Raw genomic sequence first — 18,162 nt, 5'->3', positions numbered from 1 at the left:
GTTGCCCCCTTTTCCCCATCTCCCCTCCACAAGCCTCCCTCCCATCACTCTCGTCACCCTTGCCTCCTCCTCTCTAGCATCTCCCTTTGCTAATCATACTCCTTCTTATGTCTGCCCAGAAAAGGACATTTAAAAATCCTTGCAGGACAAATGCTACAGGGTTTTGGTTTTATTTGCTTTTGTTTGTTTTGTTTTGTTTGGGGGGGATTTTTTTCTGTTTTCTTTTGTTTTTACTATTCCCCGTGTGTGGTTGTTTTGGCTGCATGTGTGTCTATGCACCTCGTTAAGTGCCTCATGCCCACAGAAGCCAGAAGATGGTGCCAGATTCCCTAGAACTGGAGTTACTGATGGGTTGTAAGCCACCAGGGAGGTGCTGGGAATTAAGGTCCTCCAGAAAAGCAGCCAATGCTCAGAGTTGACTACTGAGTCATCTCTGCATCGCCAGGATTGTGATTTTAAGATGAAAGAGAGAACTAACAGCTTGGAAGAAGGATGTAAGTTTGGGTAGACTGTGGTTCTCTATATCCATCATTCCGACTGGTGACTTACCCTTTAAAGAGAGGCCCTCCTCTCAGGTGAGAGCCTGGCTGGATAATGCATCTCTTCTGGCCACAATGCTGTTTACAAGAGGCCTGTGAGCTGATACATGGTCTGCTTCCTTCCAGGATAAAAGAGATTAAAAGAGAAAGGTGGCTTGAAGCTGCTGCATCTTCAGGTAAGGTCAAAGGCCTTGCTCATTCCTTCCTCTTTGTCCTTCCCCATTGCCTCGAGAAGACAGGGCCTGCTCTTCATATCTCTGCTGAGAGCTGAGGGTGTGTGGAGACTGAAGGTTGGGGATCAGGGAGCAGCAGAAACATTTAGTCAGTCCCCTTGTCCTTGAGTTCCCATCTGCAAACTCAACCAAGCACCAGTGGAAACAAAAGTCATGTTGTTGCTGATATGAATCATGTAGTTAGGTCCTGTAAGGGGTGCTGGCTATGAAATGCATAGCAGCTTTATTCTTGTGGTCAGTCCTTATCACTGCAGAACAGTGGTGCTTTCCAAAAAATGCTTGCTTACCTGATTTTATCATTGTGCAAACACCACAGAGTACAGTTACTGTGCACCTCTCTCTCTCTGTCTCTGTCTCTCTGCCTCTCTCTGTCTCTTCTGTCTCTGTCTCTCTCTGTCTCTGTCTCTCTGCCTCTCTGTCTCTGCCTCTCTCTGTCTCTCTCTGTCTCTGTCTCTCTGTCTCTCTGCCTCTCTGCCTCTCTGTCTCTGCCTCTCTGTCTCTCTGTCTCTGTCTCTCTCTTTCTCTGTGAGTGTGTGTGTGTGTGTGTGTGTGTGTGTGTGTGTGTGTGTGAAAGAGCATTGCTCCTAGGGCCATAGTGAATGGAGCAGTATGGTATTAAATAAAGCACGTGAGCAAATGATATAGTCTAGAGACTTGACAACATGAAAGTAAGCTGCCTTGCAAGATCTTTTGTTCTATAGAAACCCTTTTTATCTCATAATTTAGTTATTTTTATTTATATTAATCCCAATCGTAGCCCCTCCCTCCTCTACTCTCAATCCTGCCCTTACCGTCAGTCTCCCCGCATTACCCTCTCCCCTTGGGTACCATCCCAGCCTGGCACATCTAGTCCCAGCAGAACTAAGCACCTCCTTTCCTATTGAGGCCTGATCAGGCAATCAAGGTAGGGGAAGGGGATTCAATGACAGGCAACAGAGTCAGAGACAGCCTCCACTCCAATTGTTAGGGGACTCACATGAAAACCAAGCTGCACATCTGCTACAAATGTGGGGGCCTAGGTTCAGCCCCTGTATGCTCTTTGGTTGATGGTTCCGTCTCTGTGAGCCCCCATAGACCCAGGTTAGTTGGCATTGTAGGTCTTCTTGTGGTTTCCTTGACTTCTCTAATTTGCTCAGTTTTGTCCCCCACTCTTCAAGAAGACTCCCTGAGCTCCTCCTGATGTTTAACTATGGGTCTCTGCATTTGTTTTTATAAGCTGCTAAATGAAGCCTCTCAGGAGACAGTTATGCTAGGTTCCTGTCTGCAAGCATAGCAGAGTATTAGTGTCAGAGGTTGGTTCTCTCCCTTGGGATAGGTCTCAAGTTGGGCAGCCATTGGTTGGCTATTCTTCAATCTCTGCTCCATCTTTATCCCTGTGCATCTTGTAGGTGGGACAAATTTTGGGTTGAAGGTTTTGTGGATGTGTTATTGTCCCCATCCTTCCACTAGAAGTCTTGACTGGCTACAGGAGTTGGCCACTTCGGTTTCTATATCCTCTCCTGGTGGGAATCTCAGGTAGAGTCGCCCTCATAGTCTCTCCCATACCATATCTCCAGCTAGTCTCAGACACGCCCCTCACTGATTTCTCACCCCAAGCCCTCTCCTGTCCCCCCCCCCCCCATGCACCTGATTGCCATCCCCATCACCCTCCTAATCCTCTCTTCCACCCAGTTCCCTCTCTCCATCCACCTCTGATGACTGTGTTTTGTTTCCCCTTTGGAGATTCGTACATCCTCCCTTGGGTCCTCCTTATTACCCAATTTCTTAGGGTCTGTGGATTGTAGTGTGATTATCCTGCACTTTATGGCTAATGCTCACTTATAAATGAGTACATAACCATACATGTCTTTCAGGGTCTTCGTTACCTCACTCAGGCTGATATTCTCAAGTTCCATCCATTTGACTGCTAACTTCGTGATGTCTTTGTTTTTAATAGCTGAATAGTATTCCATTGTGTATATGTACCACATTTTCTGTATCCACTCTTCAGCTGAGGGATATCTAGGTTGTTTGCAGTTTCTGGCTATTATGAATAAAGCTGCTGTGAACATAGTTGAGTAAGTGTCCCTGTGGTAGAGGTATAGTGGGGCATCTTATTTTTTAATTGGGTTATTTGGTTTATTGATGTCTAAGTTCTTGAGTTCTAAGTTCTTAAGTTTTAAAATCCCCTTTTTAAGTAGCATATGAAAATAACAATAAAATACATAAAATCATAATGCCATATCATGGTCATAAATTATAAACTATACCTGTTATATAACTGGCATCCCTACAAATGTGTACTAGCTACACTGTGCTCTAACTCAAGATAGTAGCAGTGTCACTAAATAAGAGTTTTCAGTTCTGCTGTGACTTTTTGTGACCAGTATCAGGTGTTCAGTTCATGACAACTGAAAACATCATTATGAGGCACAGGCTTGAATTTCCTAAACAACACAGTGTACCTATCGATACAGCATTTACATCATTACAGATCATCTAAAAATGATGTAAAGTCTATGGGAAGGTGTGCACAGGTTTATATGAGTCTTACAGAGGAGATGTATATCTACAGATTTTGTTTTCCTAAGGAATTTCAGAACCAGTCCCCTATAGACACCAAGGGGCAGAACTATATAGACTAGCATAGGTTAGGAGAACCTTTGCTGGGTCCAATCTGGCCTTTAACAGCTGAACCATCTCTCCAGCCCTGCCAAAGACCAGCCTTGGCTGAGAGAGGGGTTCTGAGAGACGGTTTCATGAGAACAGTGAAACAAATGACTCGAAGTCAAATTGTGGGTCCAAATTGGTGACCTACATTCTGCACGAGACAGCTTTCTAGACTGTGCTAATATCTCTCTCTCTCTCTCTCTCTCTCTCTCTCTCTCTCTCTCTCTGTGTGTGTGTGTGTGCGCGCGCGTGTGTGTGTGTGTGCGTGTGTGTGTGTGTGCGTGTGTGTGTGTGTGTGTTCTTCTTAAGACAGCTTTTTAGACTGCTCTCTGTGTTCAGCTTTCTCTAGACAGCTTTCTCTTGCTATGCTAAAAATTCTCTGGATAGCTCATTTCTTGCAGACCAAAAAGCCCAGTCTTTTATTTTACATATCAATTATGTCTTTGCCCCAGCTTCCCTTTTGATCAGCATCCCACAATGCTAATTCACCAGTCCCCTAAATCTTAGGAAGAGACAGCAAGCACAAGCACAAGCACAGACAATAAGATATCTGGGTGGGACCCTTCACTGAAATTCCCATTCCAACCTGGACCTTAATTTGCTCAGTTCCAGGCTGACCTTGAACTCAGGAATCTGCCTGTCTTTGTAAGCATAAACAGAAAGTATAGCTGAGTGGGATCTCCTGCAATCACCATTCCCTAAATCTTTTATCTCCTTCCTTATTATCTTTCTGATGAGTTGGCTCACAGCACAGCTGCTTTTGTTCTTTTAGATTCATGAAGCCCATCATACAATTCATATTATATCCTTATATTTTGCACAGTTGAGAAAAAAATAAATATATAACTCGTGTTTTTAGAGTTCTTTCCCACAGTCTTAAGGGCTATCCTGAAGATCCTAATGCTGAGACATTAGCCACAGCTTTGCCTTCTGGACTCAGTGCTGTCTGTGATTATCATGGACTCATTAACATCAACAGGGAGGACATTACTCAGAGAAATGTGAAAATATAAACATTATTATACAAAAAAGCCTTATGTTTACAGCAGTCATGGACACTCGTGGAGGCCTCTGCCCAGCCGGCCCTATTCTAGGGTCAGGAACCATGCCATTCCACCCCTAGCAAGGTCAGGCTAAGCCCAGCAATCTTTCACCACAGACTGTAGATGTCTAAGCGCATATCCCTAGGAGATTTCTAGACCAGGTGTTTGTTTGCTCATGTGTTACGTTATTTGGTACCTACTTTGTACCAGGGAAAACCAAAAGAAGTTAAAGAGAATTGAAATTTTTCATGGTAGGTGTCCTGTTCAGCCAGTGAGGACGCAAGCAAAAGCCGCAGGTGCAATAATTGACCCAGGCGTCTAGGTCCAGGGCAGAGTATCTCCCATGCCTGTGGGGGCAGAAAGTGATTTGTTGGGCTTCAGTTGTGGGTGGTGTGTGTTGGAGAGTGCATAAAAACATTGTAGGGCCTGAAATGCTTGGCTGCAGTCTAGCCTCTGATGCCAACAATAGTTAGATCACAATTGAGTTCAAATGGGAAATGATAAAGGTAGATGGCTAGGAAAGGATAGTAATAGGCCTCAAGAAATTCCTTTTTCCCAGCATCTGCATTTAGACAAAAGCCAGGATTCCCTCAGGGATTTAAGAAGATAGTGGCTGCTTGTTGAAAGGAGTTATTTTCCTTATTTCTGGCAAAAGGACTTATAACTCTTCAATCAACCTCCTCTTGCTGTACCTATTAGCATTTTGAGGTCTATGCTCTTGTTGGTTTCCCCCTCATATGGACAATAAACCTTCTCTCCAAACATCCTAGGAGCAATCATGTCCTAATCACCCCCCCCTCAGATAGAAAATGTTTATTCAGAAAAAATTTTCAAGAAAAAGCTAGCTAAGCTAAGGTGGATAAAGTTTTGTTGTGACAAGAATTTCCATCTGGGCATCCCCAAGTGGAATGGTAAACTTGATAGAGAGAAAATGTTCCAAATCACAGAGGAAAGGCATCCCTTGTCCTTGTGATTGGAGCCCACTGCGGGCAAGAGGAAGCTTCCTGGTACATTAGTGTGGCTTTTGTAGTTAAAGTAGACAAAGCAGGGAACTCTGTAGCGGCACTTATCCATTGCAGAAGGAGAGAGGAGCGAGGAGACAGGCAGATGTTCACCTGGCTGTAGCAGGCCAGAGGTGTAGCAGGCTTTAGGAGCCAGAGAAACATGTAGGTGCCTGTGTGGAGGGCATAGCAGGCCAGACCCCAGAGCTATGAGAGATAAATGGTTGGAGCAAGCAGAGGGAAGCAGCAGAGGAAGAATCAGAATCTAGAACTTGGAATCAAACTCTGTGGTTGGCAGTAGCCAAGCAAGGGGAAAAAGTAACCCATACATTACCTTAGGAGAGTCAGATCGGCAGCGTGGGTCAGAGTAGCCCAGTCCCTTTGGAGGGAACTCACTTATGACACTCCTGGGATTTGGCACTGGATGAAGGAAAAAGAAGAAGAAGAGGAGGAGAAAGAAGAGGAGAAGGAGGAGAAAGAGAAGAAATAACAATAACAATAGCAATAAAGATAGGGTGGGGCTGGTGAGATGGCTCAGTGGATAAGAGCACCCGACTGCTCTTCCGAAGGTCCAGAGTTCAAATCCCAGCAACCACATGGTGGCTCACAACCACCCATAATGAGATCTGGCGCCCTCTTCTGGTGTGTCTGAAGACAGCTACAGTGTACTTACATATAATAAATAAATAAATAAATTAATTAATTAAAAAAAACAATAAAGATAGGACATGACTGGTTCCGGGTTTCAGCACCAGGTAAATGAAAAAATAAATAAATAAAAGGGAAGGGTAAGGCTGCCCCTAGGTATGGTGGGAGAAGGGGTTTATTGTAGCTAAAAGGAAGAGCATAGCCAGGGGAAGAGACATCTGGGAGAGTCCAGAGTGAACCTGAACCTGACTCTGACCCAGGCTATATGAGAAATGAGAGGGGAGAGGGGAAAGCCAGACTAAGGGACCAGGAAGGAAAAGGGTAGACAAAACAAGCCCAAAGGACTTGCATAGCAAAAATGGCTGGATTATATGAGGAAAGGCAGCTGGAAAAAGCTGAAGAAATTTAGGGTAAGGGACAGGATATGCCAGCCAGGAGGGCCCTGAAACAGGTAGGGACTGAGAGAGATGCTGGGAAAACCTGGTGGCCAGGCCCACTTTGATGTGTGAAATAGGCACCTTAGTCATTTTTCCCAGGTTTGAGACCTATCTGTACTTAGGAGGTTAAATAGATCCAGCAAGGAGGGAAGGAAGTTGGTATTTACTTCTTAGAGAGTAAGGTGTGATAGTTAATTGTTCTTGTCAACTTGACTGGATTTAAAAATCACCTACGAAGCACACCTAGGATGAGCCAATCAGGGTGTGCCTATGAGAACAGTTCTAGACAGATTTAGTCGAAGAGGAAAACCCACCCCCAAACATGGGCTAGGTGTCAAGATGGAACAGAGAAAGGGGCAGGAAAGCCTGGTGGCTACCAGCACCCATCCACTCGTCTCCTTTAATTTGGTCTTGGTGTGACCATCTGCCTCAGACTCTCTTAGCCATGTCTTCCCAGCTATGATGGACTGTGAAGTGGAGATTTCCGGTTTCTTTGGAGACTCAGTTGTGGCGTGGGATATTTTTCTGGACACTGTATTAGGAGAGGATGCTTTTGCTGAAGCAGACATGTGGGAAGATGTTTTGTTGAAAGTGTTTTTCTGGAAGCAGCCTGGAAAAAAGGCATATTTTTTTTGCTAGCATGGAGGCTTGAGAGAACACGAGATCTGGAAAGGGTATAAATATAACCCAACAGACAGTGGATGGCTTTTTATGGTATTGGGTTGCCTCATCATTCTTTTCTGGTCATGGTTGGGTTTGGCTGACACTGGTCTTCACTGACAACACCTTGTGGTATTGGTTCACCTTGCCACTCTTTTCTGATCATCATTTGTTGTGACTTCATAGAGAGAAATGTCACCAAAGAACTGCTGGTGATGTTCTAGCAGCTTCTTGCCACTTCCGCGGACTCAGGTTGATTGGCAGAGCCTCTGAAGTTTTTTCTGGATCAAACTGCAATTGTTGATTAGTGAATGGTGTTTGTGATGGGTTGAACTAAAGCTGATTTGAGTGAACCAAACTGCTGATATCCTGATAAAGCAGACTGGATTCACTTCAAAGAACTATTTCTAAATAGGTGCGCATCCTCCTTTGCCCTACTAACCCTTCCTTACCACTGCCTCTGCTGGGTGGTGGGCTAGAAGGAAGGTTAAAGCATTTAAGAACACTAATTAAAGTAAGATTTTGAAAATTATAAGTCTACAGACTGTCTCCTGCAAACTATGAGCCAAACCAAACTCTTTCTCTCTGACATCTTCTGGCCAGGTGTTTGAACTGTTAAAAACAGCAACTACTTTAGATTTATTTTCTACTCACCGTATTTTCTTATCAGGATTTCAATGTAATGAGTACAAGGGAAAAATGATTAATTTTTCTAAGGCATTATTGCAACCTCTGCTATCTAAATTTAAAATAGTTCATAATTTTCTGTTACAGTAACTAATTTTTCCTAATTCAAGAAGAAAGTAAATGCAATAAAAGACAATTTTGGAACTCAAAGAAATAGCCAAATGGCATATAGGACCAAATTTAGAGTCAGAGAAGGGACCAAGACTGGACAGAAACAGTACACTAGCAAAAAGCACAGTCCAGATGACAATGGGCTGAGGAACAAAACAGTGCTCCAGACTTCTTGGGCGGGGGCTCACTGTGTAACCCAAATGAACCTCCAGCTCCTGTTTCCCCTGACTGTGCCTTCTGAGTTCTTTGATCATGGATGTGAGCCACAGGGTGCCACATCTTACACGTCTTACAACATGGTCACTTGAATGATGCCACGCCTGCCCTGAGAGGACATCTGTCACCTCAGTCTTGAGTTTCATTAAGTTTCTTAAGAAAACCCTTCAGGTCTTTGGTCCTCTGCAACATGCCTATTTTTTCCTCTTGCTGGGTTTGTTGTTGTTGTTGTTGTTCCTTTTGTGACTAATTTCTGGTAATTGAATTATAATTATTTTTGGTGTGGAGGACACATATGCAAACACAGATTTTTTTTTCTGCTTAAGGTTTGCTGAAAAAAATCAGATCTATTAGTATAGTTTTATCAAACTGGACAGACTTTCATTCTTTTCATTTTTTTTTTCAAAAAACTGTTTCCCTCTTCTTCAAGGTTCTTATTCCAGTTAGGTGGATTTTTAGAGACTAGTAATATCCAATTTTAACCTATTTAAATTTATTTATTTATTTCAGAATAATTTTTATGCTATATACATTAGTTTCTTCTTCTTTCTTTCTTTCTTTCTTCCTTTCTTTCTTTTCTCCTTTCTTCCTTTCTTTTCTCCTTTCTTTCTTTCTTTCTTTTCTTTCTTTCTTTCTTCCTTTCTTTTTTTTTTTTTTGAGACAGGGTTTCTTTATGTAGCTCTGGCTGTCTTGGAGTTTGCTCTATAGACCAGGCTAGCCTTGAACTCACAGAGATCCACCTACCTCTGGCTCCTGAGGACTGAGATTAAAGGTGTGTATTATTCAAATCTTCTTTTTCTTTTTTATTGGATGTTTTCTTTATTTGCATTTCAAATGTTATCCCTTTTCCAAGTTTCCCCACAAACCCCCTATCCCATCCACCCTTCCTCTGACTTTATGAGGGTGATCCCCCCACCTACCCACCCACTCTCAACTTCTCACCCTGGCATTCCCCTACACTGGGGCATCTAACCTCCACAGGACCAAGGACCACTCCTCCTATTGATGTCCAACAAGGCTATCCTCTGCCACATACATGGCCGGAGCCATGGGTTCTACATGTGTACTCTTTGGTTGGTGGTCCAGTCCCCAGGAGCTCTGAGTAGTCAGTCTGGCCTGTTGACACTGTTGCTCCCCCTCATGGGGCTGCAAACCTTCAGTCTGCTCTCTAACTCCTCCATCAGGATCCAGTGCTCAGTCCAATGGTTGGCCGCAAGCATCCACCTCTGTATTTGTCAGGCTCTTTTTGGTGGCTGTATATGGGATGGATCCCCAGGTGGGGGCAGTCTCTGGATGGCCTTTCCTTCAGTCTCCATACTTTGTCTTTGTATTTCATCCTGTGAGTATTTTGTTCCCCCTTCTAGGACGTACTGAAGCATCCACACTTTGGTCTTCCTTCTTCAGCTTCATGTGGTCTGTGAATTGTATCTTGGGTATTCATTTGGCTAATATCCACTTATCAGTGAGTGTATACCATGTGTGTACTTTTGTGACTGGGTTACCTCACTCAGGTTGATATTTTCAAGTTCCATCCATTTGCCTTAGAATTTCTTTCTTTCTTTTTTAATTAGATATTTTATTTATTTACATTTGAAATGTTATCCCATTTCCTAGTTTTCCCTCTGAAAACCCCCTATCCCCTCCCACCTCCCCCTGTTCCCCAATCCACCCACTCCTGCTTCCTGGGCCTGGCATTTCCCTACACTAGGGCATAGAGCCTTCACAGGACCAAGGTCCTATTTTCCCATTGATGACCGAAAAGGCCATCCAGTGCTACATATGCAACTTGAGCCATGAGTCCCTCCATGTGTACTCTTTGGTTGGTGGTTTAGTCCCTGGGAGCTTTGGGGGTACTGGTTGGCTCATATTGTTGTTCCTCTTATGGGGCTGCAAACCCTTTCAGCTCCTTGGGTCCTTTCTTCCTCCATTGGGGACCCTGTGCTCAGTCCAGTGGTTGGCTGAGAGCATCCACGTCTGTATTTGTCAGGCACTGGCAGAGCCTCTCATGAGACAGCTATATCAGGCTTCTTTCAGCAAGCACTTGTTGGTATCCAAAATAGTGTCTGGGTTTGGTGACTGTATATGGGATGGGTCCTCATGTGGGGCAGTCTCTGGATGGCCTTTACTTCAGTCTCTGCTCCACACTTTGTCTCTGTAACTCCTTCCATGTGTATTTTTGTTCCCCCTTCTAAGAAGTATCCACACTTCGGTCTTCCTTCTTCTTGAGCTTCATGTGGTCTGTGAATTGTATATTGGGTATTCTGAGATTTTGGGCTAATATCCACTTATCAGTGAGTACGTATTATGTGTGTTCTTTTGTGATTGGGTTACCTCACTTGGGATGATATTTTCTAGTCTAACTTTTTGAGTTCTTTGTATATATTGGATATATATTGGATATATTGTATATACTGGATATATATAGCCCTCTATTGGATTTAGGGTTGGTAAAGATCTTTTCCCAATCTTTGGTTACCATTTTGCCCTATTGACAGTATCCTTTGCCTTACAGAAGCTTTGCAATTTTATGGGGTCCCATTTGTCAATTCTTCCATTGGTGTTCTGTTCAGGAACTTTTCCCCTGTGACCATGTGTTCAAGGTTCTCCCCCACTTTCTCTTCTATTACATTCAATATATCTGGTTTTATGTAGAGGTCCTTGATTCACCTGGACTTGAGCTTTGTACAGGGAGATAAGAATGGATCAACTTGCATTCATCTACTGCCAGTTGAACCAGCACCATTTGTTGAAAATGCTGTCCATAGGAATATGGGTTCATTTCTGGGTCTTAAATTCTATTAAATAGAATTTAAGATCTATTGATCTATTGATCATTGATCTACCTACCTGTCACTCTACCAATACCATGTCATTTTTATCACAATTGCTCTGTAGTACACCTTGAGGTCAGGGATGGTGATTCCACCAGAAGTTCTTTTATTGTTGAGAATAGTTTTCGCTATCCTAGGTTTTTTGTTATTCCAGGTGAATTTGAAAATTGCCCTTTCCAATTCTGTGAGGAATTGAGTTGGAATTTTGATGGGGATTGCATTGAATTTGTAGATTGCTTTCGGCAAAATGGCCATTTTTACTAGAGTCACACCAAGATATTTTATATTATTTGTGACTGTTGTGAAGGGTGTCATTTCTCTAATTTCATTCTTGGCCCATTTAACATTTGAGTATAGGAAGGCTACTGATTTGTTTGAGTTAACTTTATATCCAGCTACTTTGCTGAAGTTGTTTATCAGCTATATGAGTTCTCTGGTGGAGTTTTGGGGTCACTTAAGTATACTGTCATATCATTTGCAAATAGTGGTATTTTGACTTCTTCCTTTCTAATTTGTATCACTTTGACCTCCTTTTGTTGTCTAATTGCTCTGGGTAGAACTTTGAGTACTATACTGAATAGGTAGGGAGAGAGTGAGTAGCCTTTTCTAGTCCCTGATTTTAGTGGGATTGTTTCATGTTTCTCCCCATTTAGTTTGATGTTGGCTACTGGTTTGCATTATATTGCTTTTACTATGTTTAGGTATGGGCCTTGAATTCTTTATCTTTCCAAGACTTTTGCCATCAAGGCATGTTGAATTTTGTCAAATGCTTTCTCAGCATCTAATGAGATGATCATGTGGTTTTTGTCTTTGAGTTTGTTTATATAGTGGATTACATTGATGGATTTCCATATATTGAACCATCCCTGCATCCCTGGGATGAAGCCTACTTGATCGTGATGGATGATTGTTTTCATATGTTCTTGGATTCAATTTGTGAGAATTTTATTGAATATTTTTACATCAAGATTCATAAGTGAAATTGGTCTGAAGTTCTCTTTCTTTGTTGGGTCTTTGTGTGGTTTATGTATAAGCATAATCGTGGCTTCATAGAACAAATTGGGTAGTGTTCCTTCTGTTTCTATTTTGTGGACTAGTTTGAAGAGTATTGGTATTAGGTCTTCCTTGGAGATCTGATAGAATTCTGCACTAAACCCATCTGGTCCTGGGCTTTTTTTGTTTGGGAGACTTTTAATGACTGCTGCTATTTCTTTAGGGGTTTTCTGACTGTTTAGATGGTTTATCTGATCCTGATTTAACTTTAGTCCTGACATCTCTCTAGAAAATTGTCCATTTCATCAAGTGTTGTTGAGTATAGGCTTTTGTAGTAGGATCTGATGATTTTTTTTTAATTTCCTCAGTTTCTGTTGTTATGTCTCCCTTTTCATTTCTGATTTTGTTAATTTGGATGCTGTCTCTGTGCCCTCTGTTTAGTCTAGCTAAGGGTTTATTTATCTTGTTGACTTTCTAGAAGAACCAGATACTGGTTTTGTTGATTCTTTGTATAGTTCATTTTGTTTTCACCTGGTTGATTTCATCCCTGAGTTTGATTATTTCCTGCTATATCTACTCCTCTGGGCTATATTTTCTTCTTTGTATTATAGAGCTTTCAGGTGTGCTGTCAAGCTGTTAGTGTATCCTCATTCCAGTTTCTTTTTAGAGGCACCCAGAGATATAAAGTTTCCTTTTAGCACTGCTTTCATTGTGTCCCAAAACTTTTGGTATGTTGTGCCTTCATTTTCATGAAATTCTAAAAAGCCTTTTATTTCTTTCTTTATTTCTTCCTTGACAAAGTTACCATTGAGTAGAGCGTTGTTCAGCTTCCATGTGTATGTGGGCTTTCTGTTGTTTTTGTTGTTATTGAAGACCAGCCTTAGTCAATGGTGCTCTGATAGGATGCATGGGGTTATTTCAATCTTCTTGAATCTGTTGAGGTCTGTTTTGTGACCAACTATATGGTCAGTTTTGGAGAAGGTACTGTGAGATGCTGAGAAGGAGGTATATTCTGTTGCTTTATGTTCTATAGATATCTGTTAAATCCATTTGGTTCATAAATTCTGTTAGTTTCTCTGTTTCTCTGTTTAGTTTCTGTTTCCATGATCTGTCCTTTTCTGAGAGTGGGGTTTTGAAGTCTCCCAGTATTATTGTGTAAGGTGTAATTTGTGCTTTGAGCTTTATTAAAGTTTCTTTTATGAATGCTGGTACCCTTGCATTTGGAGCAGAGATGTTCAGAATTGAGAATTCATTTTGGTAGATTTTTCCTTTGACGGGTATGAAGTGTCCTTTCTTATCTTTTTTTTTTGATAACTTTTGGCTGAAAGTTCACTTTATTTGATATTAGAACGGCTACTCCAGCTTATTTCTTGGGACCATTTGTTTGGAAATTTTTTTCCAGCCCTTTACTCTGAGGTAGTGTCTGTCTTTATCACTGAGGTGTGTTTCCTATATGCAGCAAAATGCTGGGTCCTTTTTACATTTCCAGTCTGTTAGTCTATGTCTTTTTTACTGGGAAATCGAGTCCATTGGTGTTAAGAGATATTAAGGAAAAGTGATTGTTGCTTCCTGTTTTTTTGTTGTTGTTGATAGAGGTGGAATTATGTTTGTGTAGCTATCTTCTTTTGGGTTTGTTGAAAGAAGATTACTTTCTTGCTCTTTTCTAGGGTGTAGTTTCCCTCCTTGTGTTGGAGTTTTCCATCTCTTATGCTTTGTAGAGCTGGATTTGTGGAAAGATATTATGTAAATTTGTTTTTTTTTTTATGGAATACTTTGGTTTCTCCATCTATGGTAATTGAGAGTTTTGTTGGGTATAGTAGCCTGGGCTGGCATTTCTGTTCTCCTAGGGTCTGTAAGACATCTGCCCAGGATCTTCTAGGTTTCATAGTCTCTGGTGAGAAGTCTGGTATAATTCTGATAGGTCTACCTTTATATGTTATTTAGCCTTTTCCCCTTACTGCTTTTAATATTCTTTCTTTGTTTTGTGCATTTGGTGTTTTGATTATTATGTGACAGGAGGAATTTCTTTTATGGTCCAATCTATTTGGAGTTCTCTAGGCTTCGTGTATGATTATGGGCAACTCTTTCTTTAGATTAGGGAAGTTTTCTTCTATCATTTTGTTGAACATATTTCCCTTAAGTTGGGAATCTTCACTCTGTTCTATACCTATTATCCTTATGTTTGTTCTTCTCATTGTTTCCTGGATTTCCTAGATGTTTTGGGTTAGGAGATTTATGCATCTTGGATTTTCTTTGACTGTTGTGTCAATGTTTTCCACGGTATCCTCTGCCCCTGAGATTCTCTCTTCTTTCTCTTGCATTATGTTGGTGATGCTTGTATCTATGACTCCTGATCTTTTTTCTAGGTTTTCTATCTCCAGGGTTATCTCCCTTTGTGATTTCTTTATTGTTTCTATTTCTATTTTTATATCTTGAATGCTTTTGTTCAATTCCTTTACCTGTTTGGTTGTGTTTTCCTGTAATAATTTAAGGGATTTTTGTGTTTCCTCTTTAAGGGCATCTGTTTACCTGTATTCTTCTGTATTTCTTTAAGGGAGTTATTTATGTCCTTCTTAAAGTCCTTTATCATCATGAGAAGTGATTTTAAATCTGAATCTTGTTTTTCTGTTGTTGTGGGGTATCCAGGACTTGCTATGGTGGGAAAACCAAGTTCTGATGATTCTAAGTAACTATGGTTTCTGTTGCTTATGTTCTTTCACTTGCCTCTTGCCATTTGATTATCTGTGGTGCTACCTGTCCTTGCTGTCTCTGAGTGGAGCCTGTCCCTCCTGTGATTCTGGTTGTGTCAGAACTCCTCAGAATCCTGCTGTCTCTGTGATCCTGTGATTCTGGCATCCTGTGATCTTGAGATCCTGGGTGTGTCAGAGCTTCTGGGAGTCAAGCTTCCTCTGGGTGTTGTGGGACTGTGTGCAGAACCAGTGCCCAAGGTCTTCTCAGGGCACAGGCTCAGACTGGAAGGGTTACTTCAAATCTTAAAGCAGCATACATATATTATTTTGCAGTTTGAAGTTAGGCCTTCTACTTAGAGTCTTACCAGCTTTATACAGAGTAATATTTGGATGTACAAGCTTATCTGTTATATGATTTTAGTTCCTTAGCCAGGCAGTGGTGGCACATGTCTTTAATCTCAGCATTTGAGAGACAGAAGCATGCAGATCTCTATGAGTTTAAGGCCAGCCTGATCTACAGAGTGAATTCCAGGACAGCCAGGGCTACACAGAGAAACCCTGTCTCAAAAACAAAATAAAAAGAATTTAGTTTCTTACAGTTATAAGACTGTCATCTTGGCAGTTTTCTCTGATCTCCTGGAGGCCCCATTCAGGTTCTAGCTTCATGGCCCATGTCAGCTTCCATCCTCAAAGACAAGACAAAGGGAATATCTCTCCAGTCTGTTATGATAATCATATACACTGTAAAGTACTCATGGGAACAACTATACCACTGCCTTTACATACAACAGAACAAAGGTGGGGTGTGTGTGCTATATCCTATTGTATAATTATAGGCCTCATGACACACAAGTGAGAGAGAGATGCATTAAAATTTGGGAAACTTGGAAGCTATCATAGAATTTTCTCTCCTACATTAAAGCTCTGACATTTTTGTCATTTCTAATATCTTACTAGGTAATTTTAACCATTGACATTTTCAAATAGATGTTTTACACCTACAAGTTGTATTTTGGCAGAGGTCGGGACATAGATATGATACATAAACACAATTAGGAACATAATAAGTATTAAGTAGAAAACTTGCCAGTCATGTTTCTCCTTCCCCTGTGTGGATCCCTGGGATCACACTCAGGTCATCAGGCTCAACATCCTGTGACTTCACCTCTTGAGCCATTTGTGTGTGTGTGTGTGTGTGTGTGTGTGTGTTTATTCTCCTTTTCTCCCTGCCTTTACATGGCTTCATTTAAATATCTGAACTAGCCAGGTAAAGTAGTAAACACCTGTAATCCCAGCACTTGGGAGGTGGAGGCAGCAGAATCAGGGGTTCAAGCTCATCCTCAGCTACACAGTAAATTCAAAGTCAGCCTGAGTATGTGAGCCACTGTCTCAAAATAACAACAAAAGCGAAACATAGTTGCACTGGTTTTATTCTTTTTGTTTTCTGGCTGTCTCACCTGTTAGTTCTTGTATATATAAACATGTTAGCATATATATATATATATTCCTTTTAATTTACCTGATGCTTTTGGAAACAGGATATTTTCCCATTTCTTATGTCTAATATTGTCATTCCCATCCTGCTCTCCATCCCTCAACAGCCTGAGGGGGAAGGCAAAGTGGGAATGGTTGAGTGTAGTGGAGACTCAGGCAACAGGTGAATGCAGGAGAAACAGACTCTTGGAAGACAGGCTTCATTGAGCAGCTTGTTTAATTGGGGGTGGGGATGGGGCAAAGGCTATTTAAACCTTTGGGGAGTGGGCAGAGGCTTCTAGGGTGAGCATCCATCAAGGCTGAGGGTGTAGTGCCAAGAATGCCTTACTTGAATGAAGAGGAATTCCAGGTACTTGCTGGAAATTACCTAAGGAAAGAAGAAGTTTAACCTGTAACCTGGCCACCATGCTGCCTGACTACCTCAAGGGCAGCAGAGGAGGAGGCTAAAAGGTTGTGCATCAGGACTTGCAGGCCCGGGGCAGGAGAGGAGTGGTCCTCATTCCTACCACTCTCGAAATGAGGAGATGCAATCTCTGGGGTTGGACACGCCTGGACCCCACTTCTGCTCCAGACTGGCTCTTCCCAACACCTCATCCTCACACACTGTCTATTGATATTTGCCATCTTGTAATGTTTAAAATATCTGCAGGTTCATTTCAAAGTAATTTTAAAGGTTTTTGTGTGATGTATTAGATTTAGAAAAAGAATGTAGTGAGAAATATAGCAGCCTTTTTTTTAAAAAAAAAAAACCTCAATACCTAGACTTGAAAAAAATGAAAAAAAATTCTCATATCTGTTTCTGAATTTTCCATCTCTTACAGTCTCACCTGTGGTGTGGCCTCTGGAAGCACTGCTGTATGTGAGGCCAATGTAAACAAAATGGCAAATAGCATTAGCATTATTATAAAGGTTGTTTTGATTTAAGCGACTCCTTCCTTGCCAAAAGTCTCCAGGGTTTCCAGAGACCTGTAAAGGACAAGTTGAGAACTGTTAACCAAAATCTTCATACTTGTTGGCATTCTTTATTACAGATTATTGCAGCAGGGCGTTATCTCCCTAATAATTTTATACTGTAAGGACTGGTATTGGCTCAGCACTCCCAGGACCAAGGTCTTGGCACCAAGGGGATTTATTTTTCCTAGAGGGATAAAGAGCAGAGAATAAGAAACAAAGAGAGGAAGAAAGGAGCAAGGGAGAAGGACAGGAGTTCTGTCCCAGAGATGGGGACAAAGGACTGACTCTGGATAGAGAAGAGACAGACATGGCCCATAGGAAAATGGCTGTTCATAAAGGTACAAGTGGAAGCCCTGTGTTGGGATGAGGTGTTTAATTTTAATTATGCATCTTAATTAGGACAGCCAAAGTGGGCTTTTGATTGCTGTACTTCAATACTTCAGAGCTGGACTTTGGAAGTCAACATCAGGAGGAGGAAGTGACCAAATATGGGAGTATTTGGTGGTAGCTTTAAGAATGTAATTGGGGCCAGCCTGGTCTACAGAGTGAGTTCCAGGACAGCCAGGGCTACACAGAGAAACCCTGTCTCAAAAAAAAAAAAAAAAAAAAACTAAACCAAAACAAAAAATAATGTAATCCAATGGTTTTACATTCACAGGGGATGGAGAGAAGGGCAAGGCCTGCCAGAGCCATGGGTGCCATGGGTGCCATGGGTGCCATGCCCAGGCTGGCCAGAGGCCCTTCATTCCCACCTTTTTGTTTTATTATTATGTCACTAGGTGTTGGGTAAGTGGGCTTCTTTGTCTCTGGCTGCTTCCTCATGACACTGGGACATTGTTGTTAGGGGTCCAAGGAAGTTGGGTTTCTAGTCAAAGCCAGGAAGAGCAGACAGTTTCACTTCTGTACCATAGGGAAATGTAGTCATGAGGCTGGGCTAGGATGTAGATCCCAAAGAAACTGGGGCTGGGGTTGGGGC

At 41.8% G+C, this 18,162-nt stretch overlaps 1 protein-coding gene across 1 annotated transcript in view; it reads left to right on the top strand.

Annotated features, from left to right (window-relative positions):
* The window catches only part of Gdpd4 (glycerophosphodiester phosphodiesterase domain containing 4), a 117,261-nt gene that overhangs the window by 81,347 nt on the left and 17,752 nt on the right, over nt 1-18,162 (top strand). Inside the window, exon 16 of the mRNA XM_021167569.2 lies at nt 666-715. Coding sequence (XP_021023228.1) covers nt 666-715 — 50 coding nt within the window. The remainder of the gene's footprint in view (nt 1-665; nt 716-18,162) is intronic.

The sequence above is a fragment of the Mus caroli genome, unplaced genomic scaffold, assembly GCF_978045245.1.
Source record: "Mus caroli unplaced genomic scaffold, Mus_caroli_1 scaffold_8, whole genome shotgun sequence".
Lineage (NCBI taxonomy): Eukaryota > Metazoa > Chordata > Mammalia > Rodentia > Muridae > Mus > Mus caroli.
The sequence above is the reverse complement of the archived record's forward strand: the minus strand, read 5'-3'. Positions and strand labels throughout refer to the sequence as shown.